Source organism: Dreissena polymorpha, chromosome 2, assembly GCF_020536995.1.
Source record: "Dreissena polymorpha isolate Duluth1 chromosome 2, UMN_Dpol_1.0, whole genome shotgun sequence".
NCBI lineage: Eukaryota > Metazoa > Mollusca > Bivalvia > Myida > Dreissenidae > Dreissena > Dreissena polymorpha.
The window spans coordinates 121,655,106-121,669,006 of NC_068356.1; the positions used below are offsets into that span (position 1 = coordinate 121,655,106).

General features: G+C 35.4%; 1 protein-coding gene across 1 annotated transcript; it reads right to left on the reverse strand.

The window, feature by feature from the left end:
* Positions 1–1,722: 1,722 nt before the first annotated feature.
* Positions 1,723–12,693, reverse strand: LOC127868803 (uncharacterized). The gene is made up of 3 exons (XM_052410878.1): positions 12,574–12,693; positions 3,984–4,179; positions 1,723–2,741 (listed from the first exon to the last, which is right to left on the reverse strand). The coding sequence occupies exons 2-3, from the start codon at positions 4,176–4,178 to the stop codon at positions 1,815–1,817; spliced, it is 1,122 nt and encodes a 373-aa protein (XP_052266838.1). The 5' UTR covers position 4,179; positions 12,574–12,693; the 3' UTR covers positions 1,723–1,814.
* Between the last annotated feature and the right edge of the window lie 1,208 nt (positions 12,694–13,901).

Sequence of the window (13,901 nt, forward strand, 5' to 3'; positions counted from 1 at the left end):
TTAACGTATTTTTCAAATTTTATCTGCATATAAAGACTATTATGTGTTTATATAATTACGATTTATGTTTATTTAAAGGTATTTTGCCGTTATATAAACAAGTTATGCCTATATATAATGAGAAAATATTCGTTATCATTATTACATAACGATTTATGTTCATATAAAGATATTTGGCCTTCATATAAAGAAGTAATGCCTTTATACAATGGAAGATTATCTGTGTATAATTCATTCGTATCTGTATATTTTTACATTTTATCTATATATAAGATAATTATATCTTTATATATTAAAGCTTTATCTGTATGTATTCAAATTATGTATTTATATATTGTGATTATGCATATATATAATGTTTACATGAATTCATGCACAGTCAGATTGACGTAATATCACAAGTTTTGGTATTATAAGACAGTGAAGGCGTTCCATAGTTTACAATAAATCCGCGCATATTGTAAGGACTTATACAAGGTAGTTTAAAGATACCATATTGCTACAAAACAATACGCTAACAATTAGTTAAAGTAGGTAAAAGTCAATATAAAAGTAATATTTATAGGCAATATGGGTGGATAGGGAATTGTCGTGAGCAACAACTTGGGGTTCTGAATCATTGACTACACTTCTGTATGACTAAGAGTTGTTTGTGGACTTCCATATGACCCACTTCATGCTAAAATGGGTCTTGAACCAAATGCGACCAGCGTAGCTCCAGACCAGCCTGCGCAATCACAAAGTCTGGTCAGGAGCTGCCCTGTCCGCTGCAATTAAAATATGAGCTCTTATATTACCATACTGAGGTCCGGTTCAGACGTATGTTTATTTGAGTTGATAAAGCGATTTTTTCACAGATTGTCGAAATGACAATTTTCCAACTTTTTGTCACAGATTAAAAAAATTACACTATAAATCAGGGAGCAAAATAACACCGATGACGTAGAATCGTACTGCAAATACAGCTTAGTTTACGAATTATCATCATTTGAAAATAATAAAATTATAAAGCGATACAAACGCGATTTGGGCTGATTCTGTTGTTTCGTTGAATGGTGTTACAACACGTGGACCACTCGTATAATATGACTGAACCTATTGGACAGTTCTTATGGCATGTCGTGAGCGCCGTACCCTGCTGGGGACAAACTTGTTTCTGTGTTTGTCATGCATAAATTATATTCTTGTTCCTAAGATAAAGCTCTACAATTTCGTTTTTAAAAACTAGCAATTTATGGAATTCATTGATACACTTCCGAAATGCCCCTTAATGTGGAAAAGTCCCCTTTAAATGTATTATTATGAACGCGTTTGCTTTCTGATAAGATCTATACATACTAAACTGAGAAATATCATGCACAATCATGTTCAATATTTTAGCAGATGTTATAGATTTCATTTTAACAGCTTAATTTTAATAATTGTTTTACTTGTAATCTTCTGCAAAGAATGCAAAAAAAGTTGGTGTATTTTAAATAGTTACAGGAAGTTTGCATACCTTTATAATAAAAAAAAATGTCCGTTTCTATTGGTGTTTGTTGTTGCGGCTTCATAAATTATCGCAAGAAATCTAAGTCAAAACCCATTTTAGCTACGCCGAAAACTCTACGTTTTATTTGACTTTTGTCACAGTTTCCACGATGATCAAATGCGTTCCAAAAAAGTATGCAATAAACTATCTTCATGTTAAGCTTTATCATGTTTATTAATATTAATATCGTACATACACATAATGAAATACACAATATATTATAAACGATCGTAAAATTAACTTTATTATACAATTCACATGCTCGTAACAATGAGCAATGCGTCTAGAAGTTTGCAACACATTTCAGTACAAAAATAACACACATGAAAGCACATAGTAGCAAGTTGATGGATTTTTCGAGATGCGGCACACCGTTATTTTGGCACATGCACATACACACTTGGTTGTCTATACCGTCCATGCCATCGAAGAACTTGGCTTCAAGGTCATTGCCTGCCCCTCTCATGGTCAATGGGCCCCGTTTACAAACACACATGCACGGATTCATGCCATTGCCATTCATAACTGGCATAAAACTAAACGAGCCCGTACCTCTGTGTACCGTCTGTATTTGTTTGTCATTATCACCTGGCCATTCAGGTTTCAGATCTGGTTTCATATCCGGTTTTGCGGTCAAATGCCATTCCGGATGTTCAGGTGCTTTGTCGCCGTCTGAATCTTCCTCTGGTTCATCCGCCGGAAGTGGTTTGTGGGGTGGAATGTCTACGTCATATCCGATTGCGATGTCTGCGCAGCCATAGAACTGTTCCTGGTTGCCACATCCCACACATCCTCTTCCGGTTATTGGATCCGTACCCCAACTGTTTCCAGCGTTATATTTCCATTGGAAAACACACGCTTTGCATCGAATATCGGACGGCAAGACTAGTTTTAGCCTTATTTTCTGATATCCGTTCTTATCCGGCACTATATAACGTTTTTGTCCCGATTTAGCCAACGTTAAAACAAAGCGATCCAAGCACTCCTGTGTCACAGGCTCTTTGGTATAGTCATTTGGACATACCCTGAACTCCATCCAGCCTTTATGATTAGCCGTGAGTTCGATTACCACAGTGATTGTGTCGCCCGGTTTGTACTTCCGGACCACAATCCCGTTCGCGTACGTCCCTTTTGGAGCCTCGTGCGGGCGTTGACCGTTCCAGGGGTCACCGCATATACCGCACCTGCCGCCATTCTGTTCGTACTGGACCTGAACAAACATTATAAATAATTTATATTACAAATCACATCATTGACAAATCTTAATCTTGTTTAATGTTGCAATAAAATAGCGGTATTAAGCACATAAAGAGCTTTTCTCGCTTCTTTTAACTTTTTCATATCAATATTTAAGAACCGCAAATATTACTACCGCGGAATTGGTCAAACTTTATCAAACACAATCTTGAAGATGTCTGTAATGATCTTAAGGTGTCTGTTTCCAGGCTGTGAATTTCGTTGATATTTAAGGACTGTGTTTTATTTGACGGTTGAAAACGGCGGATTTTCATTGGACACCGCTGGCAAATTTTAAAATGGTTAAATGCACATTTTATTGAATTAAATTGCGTAGCAGCCATATAAATGCATACAGGTGGTTAGCGTGTGACTATGATATTAACTTGTTTAACATCATTTTGAATGAAAAATAATCAAATTATATCGGAAAATCAACTTTTCTGAAAAATAATTCACTATCATATATAAATATATATAACAAAGTATTCAACTCAAAATTACCCGAAAACGGGGAGTATCGCCTTGAACAGCCAATAGTTCATCAATTGTGCAGCGATGTCTGCCTTTTATATACATATCTTGCAAATTGTTTACAAATGCTGGATCAACCTTTTTTTGATAGTGAAAATATTTTTATCAGAGAAGTTGATTTTTCTTTTTTTGTTTTTTTTTTATTTATTTATTTTATTTTTATTTTATTTTTATTTTTTATTTATTTAATTATTTGCATTAAAAATTATGTTTTTACTTATTAATATCATAGCCATACGCTATGTATTCAGGTTGCCGGAATAATAAAGCAATGTGATAGCAGTAACAATTTAACTCTAATGCCGGGGATGTTTTGTTCCCTCTATGTTAATAAAGCAAAAGTACTATCACAGTCAATGGCCATTTGGTCAATGTTTATATAAGTGGGGCAGTCAATGCCATGAGTGGCTCTCCTGTTATTTCTATTGACAGTTAAAGACAGGTGATTGTCCTAACATTGTAATCTTGAAAAAAAAACTAGATTCTACTGGACGTTGAAATCGTGTGCGCATATAACGCTCACTAAAACCCATATTTCTATGGCGATTTGGTTCATGAAAAGCTTTGTATTGTGAATTCTGATAATTTAAAGGGATCATATATTCAACAAAGTTACTTTTATTGTGGGATAGGAAAACTATTTTGCCTGTAATATAAATGATGCAAACATTATTTTGCTCACCTGCACTCCGCCGCAGTACATTTGATTGTCGTCGTAGTTGGGTGGGTTGTTGAACCCGTAGCGCCACATACTCGAGCGGGAGGGCGGGTCCAGCAGACGTCCGTGTCCGTTCGCATGCGCCACCAAGAGCGCGTGCAGCAACAGACACGTGCTGATCACTTGACGACAGAACGTAAAGGGGTCGAATGTCGTCATTCTGAAAATTAAAAATTTTCTCAGATTTTGGCATGTATTGAAGTTGGTCATTAAATTGTTTTAACTTGATTAATATTAACACTGGAACTGAATAGCTCCATTAAAAAAAAAAACAATAATAAAATTAAAGAAAGGAAAAAAGTGACCCTCAACTGGGCTCGAACCATTTGCCCTTAGATTAAACGTCAAGCATCACTCGGCCATCCGTGCTCCTACAAACTGAAGAGTGTATTGTATACTTTATATTAACAATCCTCGTAATATCACAAAATATAACGATATTAACAGAACTTTCCAAATAATTCAATCGTTTCGCGTTTGTAACGCTTTATCATTTTCACGTTTTAAATCGTCAAAAGATACATATAATCGAAATTTTAGAGCATGGTAAATGTTCAGTATTACTGTTTTACCGCAAATATCATAGCTACAACGATAATTTGCGAATCTGATACATTTTTTTCCATTTTGTCAATTTACCGAAACGTGAAAAGGTCCCTTTAAAAATTGCATTCGATTTCGAGCACATAACTTGAAATTGAATTAAATGCTACTCATTTCAAACGGAATCGCTTAACGATATAAATGCTATATATTGAGCATATTTGTTGGTCGCAGTAGATTTTGATTAAAGAGTGATAACAGAAATTATTATAATCACGAGCGACACAGCCACGAGTGAAAATATTCAATATTAGTGCATCCAGTAAATTGCGTTTGAATATAACGTTTTTTCAGCTATTCTCACAATTTCCAAAGGGTTAAACTGGAGAATTTTGCCGGAATAATAAAGTTATGACGTCAAAAAACGGTGTAATTACACAGTTAAATTATCGATAATCTTAACTGTTATTTTTCAATGTTTGAAACAGTGACTGAGCGCTTATAAATATCTAATATTTCCCTATAAATCACAGAAAATGATGAAATTAATGAAGTTTAATTTATATTAAGTCCTTACACGTGTTTGTTCCCAAAAAAAACACATTTATAAAATTTTGCGCGCTGTTGGATCATTCTTATATACCTACAGCGATCATTAAATACCTGGCTTGACATATGCGCCTTTGATGAGTGGTGAAAACAAGATTTAAGCGTGTTATTTCATCGTTGGATCCGCTTTTAATAATTTTTGTACAATGTTTCAACGTTAATCGAGCGATCGAACATGTCAGCAAAACACGGGAAAGTCTTGTACCGAGCGACGTGCGTTTACGGTTTACCCTACTAGTTGACCGAAGTAAAAACCTTTGACCCTCAATCGATCATAACTCTGTTGGTAATACGTTATAAAGGTGACGTTTTAATAATTAACGAATCAAGTTTACGCCAAAGCGACGTTAACGGGAAAGTTATTAGCATAACGTTAATGGATTGACTAGAAAGCAAGACTGCGTTTTAATCAAGTATTAGAATGTTTCTACTTGTTTTTCATTTCAACTGATGTCAAACAATACTTTGGGAGGAGTAAAATCTTGTTTTTCCTCCAGCTTGTCAATGCCGATTTAAAGTTTGTAAGTTGATGTGATAAATGGTTTTTCGATAATTTTTGCTTTATACCTCTTACCGACAATAATACGTTCCAAAGGACAAAGGCCACATGGTTGACATTCGATGCGGTCAATCGTTCCATTATTTTATTGAAGTTAAAAGCAAATTGTTCTGATTCATCATTGCCATGCTTGTCAGCCTATCTGTATGATAGACATCAGCTTTTATAACTATCATGTACCTTGCCATCTTCAAAAAGAATTAGCTTTGAGATGCCAAAATGATATATATTGGACCCTTCTTTTTCAATTGATGTCAATCATATTTAAGCTGTAGTACAGAAACAAGTCGCTTCTCTATGCAGTTTACTCATCTATTCAGGTTTCAAATTTAAGACTTACATTGAGGACCTTATGAAACATAATCTGAAAATTCTTGTTCGGTTGCATGTTGGGAGTAATGAAGCATTCTTTGCACCTAGGTAAAACAACATCCTTTCTGTTTGGCTCGAAACAAAGATAAAAAATATCATTCTTGGCTGGAAATTATTATACTTTAGAAGCAAACATACTTCAAGTAAATATGTTGATGTAACCCTTGACCAAAGTCTGACTTTAAAAGAAATGGCTAGGGCTGAAATTTAGAAAACCAGCACACGACGGACATGTTTTTAATCTTAAAATAGTAGTCCTCACTATATGCACAAGAAATCTGTTCATTGACGAACGTCATATTGTCTACCCATCCTCTGCATGGTTCGTTATCTGACACTCGGTTTAAGCGAACATTTTATAAGTTTTTTAATGTATTTGTTTTTTAGCTCCGGTGACCTTAATATTGGTGGGGACGATTTGAACACATTTTAATGAAAGATGATAACCCAATGATCATTCATGTAAAGTTTTATATAACAAAAATCTGCACAGCGATTCAGGAGAAGTCATAAGAGGATAAAAATGCACACGGAGGGACAAATAGCGTAAAGCCTGTATCCTTAAAGCTCCTAAAGGAGTTGTGCTTTAAAGTGGGAGGTCGACGGTATTTCCACCTAATTGTTGACATTAATTAAAACAATTCAAAGTCCTTTTTTTGGTATATATTTATTTCTAGTAACACTGTTTTACGTGTATTGATAAAATAATGAAAAAAAGTGAATACCAAGCAAAAACATCGATCGTGCCTCTAGTTCGTTTTGAAAACGTGCCTAGAAAACTCGCCTACTTGAATTCGAAGTTTTCTACGCTACCATCCCGTTATCGATATACGCAAAGCGGTAAGAGTTTATAAAGATGAAATAAGTATTTTTTTTACAGACATTTATTTTTTTCGGCGAAGCTGTATACGCCAGCTTTTCACCTTTACCTGACCTTTGTAACTGTCCAATAAAATTCAAATAAAACTTCCCGCGGCTAGTTCAGAATGAATAGACTTCATTTATCCCATAGGCTGATTTGAGCATTCCACCAGAACATTGGAAACATGTCCGCGTCTTTGTAACACTGTTTTACTGCGTGTTCAGCATGAAACATTTTTATCTCTAATGAAACGGCTTAATAGATAGAACAGTTTTACACTCAATCTCGACATCAATACAGTTTGTGCGTGCACCTTTTATTTTCAGAGGCAACAGCGTTTATACTTGAAGGCTATGTTCCCATATTTAGTACTGACTTCCATATTCCTGTCAACATGTTAACATGTAAAAGTATAAAGAGCAGTGGAAGCGTGGCCTCACTTTAATCTCAACCCGCGAGGTATCACGGGTCAGTTTGCGGTTAGTGTATGGTTTATTTACAGGTCATAGCTGCGTCTTCGAATACGCTTATGTGCTGACCTGAGTTCGCGGCCAGTAAAATAATCGTTATATAATATAGACGCTATCCGTGAACTAGGTGAACTGGAATTTTCTTTAGACCAGAAAGATGTTAAATGAAGACATTCAGCGATATTATTATTGTATGTCAATAATAGATTCGTAATGTGTTTTCAACAATACCATGATAAATATTATTTTTTAATTAATTTAACAAGAATTATTCAACTATTGATCTATTGACTAATGTATTAAGCATGAGCGCGATGATTCTCGATACTGTTAATAATCGAATCAAATAGCAATGCCCGACAAACCATTAAAACAGGTTTGTTCGAAGAACGCGCGTATAAATATTTAAAATATGTACGGATACTGAGCGTGTGGCCGGTTGACTCATATGTTTAAATCTCCCTTCCATTCTTCTTTTAGTTTTCTGTTTCGTATCTATAGGTTTATGAACAGCAATACGTAATAATGAAAAGTAAGCCTCGAAAACTCCGCGTAATATCCCGTACTTCGTGTGATGCAGCTAAGAACTGCACATAAAAAGATTTTCGCTATCCTTGATCTCATTTATTGAATTCTTTACCTTTCACAAGCTCCAACCACAATCAACGCCGTATATCTTTTTTTAAAGATATTTCTGGTATAACTTGTTATCTATGGAAGAGCGCCATGAGTTGTAAGTGGTTTCAGCCAAGTAGAAATTGGGTTGGTAAAAAACTAAGTTTCATAAAATTCACAATAGTATCATTTCAGTAATATTTTGAACTTAGTTTTTATAGATACACTATATACAGCAAAAATACCAAGAAATAGACAGATTTACCGTTTACTTTTTGAAATAAAAATAAAAATGCAACATGCATAATTCGTATTTTCAGCAGTAAATCACCCAATTAAGCCATTGCGTTGTTTTAATTTTAAAAATTGAAGAATGCGCTTAAAAAGTGCAACATATTTAACAATAAACATAGCTTATATGCTATATTAAATCAAATAACGTTAGAAAAGGAATAAAACGCGTCACAAAAAGTATGCGTTGTCGGCAGGATTCGAACCTGCGCGGGAAGATCATATTTTTTTTTTTCATTCTATCGCCTTAACCACTCGGTCACGACTACTTCACAATAGTATCTGCTTAAATTAGATATCCATAAGTAAACAGGTAAAAAGGCTCTTCGAACTTTGAAGAAATCGCGGGAAATCATTACGGGTGCGCTACCTTAACTATAAAATAATAAATATTTCATTGCGCGCTTATGTAACGAGACATGTGCGTTTAAATAACCAATTTATAATTACTGATAACGATATATTCTTTTTTAATTATATCGTAATCCCCGTAAATAAACTTATTAAGAAAAAAAAACACCAATGTCATATACTTCAGATACAAAATCATACGTCAACAGGGATGTAACATTTTGTGGCCCAACGTCCACTTGCTAATAAAAGGTACAGGTATAGGAATATTGATTTCAAATGTCCTACCTAATGTTCGCTTAACCGTTAACTCACTGCTAATAACTCAAGGTAATCGTGACGCCAACGTACTTCACATACAAGTACATATATGGTTAGTAATAAACGTTGATCAATTGTTTCGATTAAATGACAAATTCGTTGTTAAAAAAACATCCACGCAAAACTTTAACAAACAATGATTGATGAAAAGGAATCGTTTTTCAGAATAATGAACTATATGTGAAGAATTATTTTCCTTTATGATAGATTGTATTCAAATTAAATGAATCACGTGTTTATTATGTTCGATGATTCAAAATATTCAAAAATACGCGTAAAATGAATGCATGTTTTTATCAGATTTCCAAAATTTCACTATTGACGTTATACCCATGTCTATACGTACAATAATGAATACATTCAGTGAATGGTGTGCTTATGTTCATTCAGGAATGTACAGAACGAAAATTAAGTCTCTTGGTAGCCTTAATTGACTATTAATTTACTATCAGCATATAAGCTCTTGCTCTTACGGGAAGAAATAGCATGTTTACATCCCTTTCAACGGACTACCGTATTCATACAGAGCATATACACATATTTAACTACAGAAGCTGCATTCACACAGATTGAGATTAATTGCACATGTCCATAAAGCATGGCGCATGGACCCGTCAGAACAACCTGCTACACTTTTGACCCTAGCGTTGGAAGTCAACCTGCACTCAAACGGCATCGTTCGTGTATCAACACAGTTATTTGCATTTCCAGTATAAGCCTCGGTTTTCTTCGTAAAGACACCGAATAAATTTAGTGTTGTACAGAATCTGACTACAGCATATAACATATAGATCTCGTTTAAATTTAATAAATATTTTTCGAATCATGATATAATTGAATAACTTTTCGCAATATATGTATTTGTTTTAAATAAACAACTGTTCAATGTCTTTATAATACATGACCATTACACAACACGGGCTCCAGTCATCGCGACTGAAATCCTACGCATCAAAACAAATCGGGCTCTGGTCATCACGACTGAAATTCTGCGCATCAACACAGCTTGGGCTCAAGTCATCGCGGCTGAAATCTTACGCATCAACACAACACGGGCTCAAGTTATCGCGGCTGAAATCCTGCGCATCAACACAAATCGGGCTCAGGTTATCGCGGCCGAAATCTTACGCATCAACACAACTCGGGCTCAAGTCATCGCGGCTGAAATCCGACGCATCAACACAACTCGGTGTCAAGTCATCGCGGCTGAAATCCTGCGCATCAACACAACTCGGGCTCTTGTCATCGCGGCTGAAATCCGACGCATCAACACAACTCGGGCTCAAGTCATCGCGACTGAAATTTTGCGCATCAACACAACTCGGGCTCAAGTCATCACGCCTGAAATCCTGCGCATCAACACAACTCGGGCTCAAGTCATCACGACTGAAATCCTGCGCATCAACACAACTCGGGCTCAAGTCATCGCGACTGAAATCCTGTGCATCAACACAACTCGGGCTCAAGTCATCACGACTGAAGTCCTACGCATCAACACAACTCGGGCTCAAGTCATCGCGGCTGAAATCCTACGCATCAACAAAACTCAGGCTCAAGTCATCACGACTGAAATCCTGCGCATCAACACAACTCGGGCTCAGGTAATCGCGACTAAAATCTTACGCATCAACACAACTCGGGCTCAAGTCATCGCGGCTAAAATCCCACGCATCAACACAATACGGGCTCAAGTAATCACGGCTTAAATCCTACGCATCAACACAACTCGGACTACAGTCATCGCGAATAAAACCCTACGCATCAACACAACTCGGGCTCAAGTCATCGCGGCTGAAATCCCACTCATCAAAACGCCACATACAAAATGTTGCTTTTTAATAAGCGATAAATAATAATATATCGAAATCGTGTTTCTTACTAAACGACACTTAAGGCTAGTTTTCGGATAATATTTTCGGGTTTAGTAATGTACTGCATATCTAATGCTGACAAACTATATACATCATTTCTGATTCATAATAGATAAAGGTGCATGTGTTGTTTGAAAACACACACCATATTTTCTGTGTAGACTAATCCCATATGAATTTGTTATTGGAGAGCATTGATTGTGCTTACTTCAAATCAACGACACGCTTAGTTGAGATACGACCGTTTTGTTTCTATAGTCTTCAAAGTAATTATATGTTGTTGAATTAATATAAAAGAACACCATCAAGTTGAAACCACATGCATGGTCTTGTTTGGCGACGGAACTGGGTTTTGGGGGATTTTTCGCCGTTTTCAACAGTATTTCAGTCATATCAAGGCGGTCAGTTTGATTAAATCGGACTGATTTAAAGGTCCTCAGTACTGATTAATATTCTTACAGTTTTATGTTTTAGGTTTATACAAAGACGTCATGTCTGTCTTTTTGAAAACTAACTATATAATATATATCTATCGCATGGTGGCAAAACAGTTATATGTTTCGCACAGAATATGCAACTACCATGAAATACGTGCACTGAGAAAAACAAAACACAAACAATTACAATTAAATGAAATAAATATATATAATATATAAATATATAAAAATTACATGTACTATTTAGATGACCAGGAAATAATAACGATTATTTTCGACACAGTGGTTCCGTATGATTACATATGCCACAATTGTATAGATCAAGACGGCAATAACAGATTTCAAGTGCGAGTCAAAAGAAATCAATCATTATTGATTTCTCGCATTTCATTGCCTTATACAGCAACTGTCACTAAAAGTGACAATAAATGATCTGTAATCGACGTTTTTTAGAGTTATGAATAACCCACGGGCTATTTGCATGAACGGGCAAGTCGCGTATTTTCGAGATATATGCTTTTTAAAAGTAAGCGTTTCGCCTTACGGATTTATTTTTAACTATGCACGCAAAACAATAACTCAGTTGTGCTCGACAATTAAACTGCAAAGGTAATTAATAACATTTAAATGTAAATGCTTGACGTTGAATATTGTCTCAATATATGATTTCCGGCAACTGACGTCATTAGCATATGGAGGTGCTCAAACTGTTTAAATTAGGAGTTTTTAATTTAATTAAACCTACACTAAAGTATTGACGTAATACAAAAAAGTTGCTACATGTACATGAATTACAGCTTGATTCGTCGACAGTGTCCATACAACGCATCTTGTTTACATTATTATCTTAGACGGCCAAGAAACATTAAATATTATACACCAACACATAATTTTAACAAATATTATACTTGCGAATGTGTTCAAAATTCTTGAAAATGTAATTTAATGAGTTAAAATTTTTACTTTTTTAACTGTCAGAACAGTAACTATGATAAGTACATTAAGTGGATAAAGATACTAACGATTGCAAACGACCACTCAATAATTATAACAACTGCATATCTATAAATCAATTCTACTATTAGAATTAGAAGTTGTTGTTTTTCCAGATTGATTCACAGGTATTGTATCTTAGTCCCAATTAAAGTATACCTCATTAACATGTTTAGTTTTTAATAAATATTTACAAAACTCTGTAATCATATATGTCGTATAATTATTAAGTAAAAGTAGTTTTATACATAGCTACTTACCCTGTTTCTTTAAAATATTTATGATTAAGTTACTATTTCACATCATCTGGTTAACTTTTCCATTTCGATTTTAATCCGACAGTTTAGCGGTAGTATGACACTCAACCACATGCAGACGACAACGCTCTACGCCAGTTTTCCGTTACTTATGTACGTATGTGCAGCGATCGTCCACTTTCGGCAACTTACGCCAACGCTTTTTGTCGTGTTACATCAACTGACACGCAAATTGCATTTTTCCGATTTTCGTCGGTAAATACCGGGAGTCGATGTGTTTCAACGTATGACTAAACGAGGATCGGCGAATGAACAAATTATTAAAGCCATATACGCACTGCATTTAATGTTGATCCCCTCTCATATATTACCTTTACATGAAGCATAACGTTATACTAATTATGTAATCAGAAATAAACGTTTCTCACGTTAAACTCTTAGCTATAGGCAATAGCATAATGTGCTCGTTCAAAGCGTTTATACTACAATACGGTAAAAAAAACGTATACATATTACAACGCCTCAACAAATGCGTTAAATGGTGGATACGTAGCTCGAAGACACCGGCACCGGCTAGTTTGTGTTTATAACCCTTTGGATGGCAGGAATATTAATTGAAGGCATACGATAACTATGTCAAAAAGAAAAATTGATATGGCCTGAAGGCCTGTATTAATTTTGCTAAAACAACTATAGGCAAAAACATATATCTCTTTGCTTTTGACAAGAGAAGCCATAATTTCTTCTAAATCTACCTATAGGGGTAATCTCTTTGCTTGTTTATTATGCACACTTATGTGACATCCATTAGAAGCGAAAAGTTAGGCGTTGTCGTGAATGTAATAGTGACGAAGAAGCATGCTTCAGCAATTTAATTGACTAGAAGCCCACGTTGAAGAAATGTGTTCATGCCGGACCTCATGATGAAAGGTCTTCTATAAGCACAAATATAAAAGGTACGTTGTCGCGTGCGAGTATTATTTTACAAGGAACCACTTGCCATCATAGTACTTAGCATATGCATGCATTAAATTTAAATCTTCATCGATATCTTCTTCGACCTACAGAAACGTTTCTTTTCGTTAAATTGACTAAAGAGAAGCAGTATCAGTAATATAATTAAACAAAGATAGCCATCGATATGCCTGCTGGGTGCCAGCTGCGGGAACGAAAGTTTGACGCCCTACTGTAAAAATGCGCATTTGTCTTACCATTGCGAAATTCCGTTACATTAACCCATTTATGCCTAGCGTCCTGAAAAAAGGACATTGCAAACAGCGTAGACCCAGATGAGACGCCGCATAATGCGTCGTCTCATCTGGGTCTGCGCT

What these genes read in the sequence shown, in the direction of transcription:
- LOC127868803 (XM_052410878.1), bottom strand. Translation starts at nt 4,178, where the DNA reads ATGACGACATTCGACCCCTTTACGTTCTGTCGTCAAGTGATCAGCACG. An exon ending in TGTACTGCGGCGGAGTGCAG is followed by an intron (nt 2,742 to 3,983) that starts GTGAGCAAAATA and finishes ATGTTTGTTCAG; the next exon opens with GTCCAGTACGAACAGAATGG.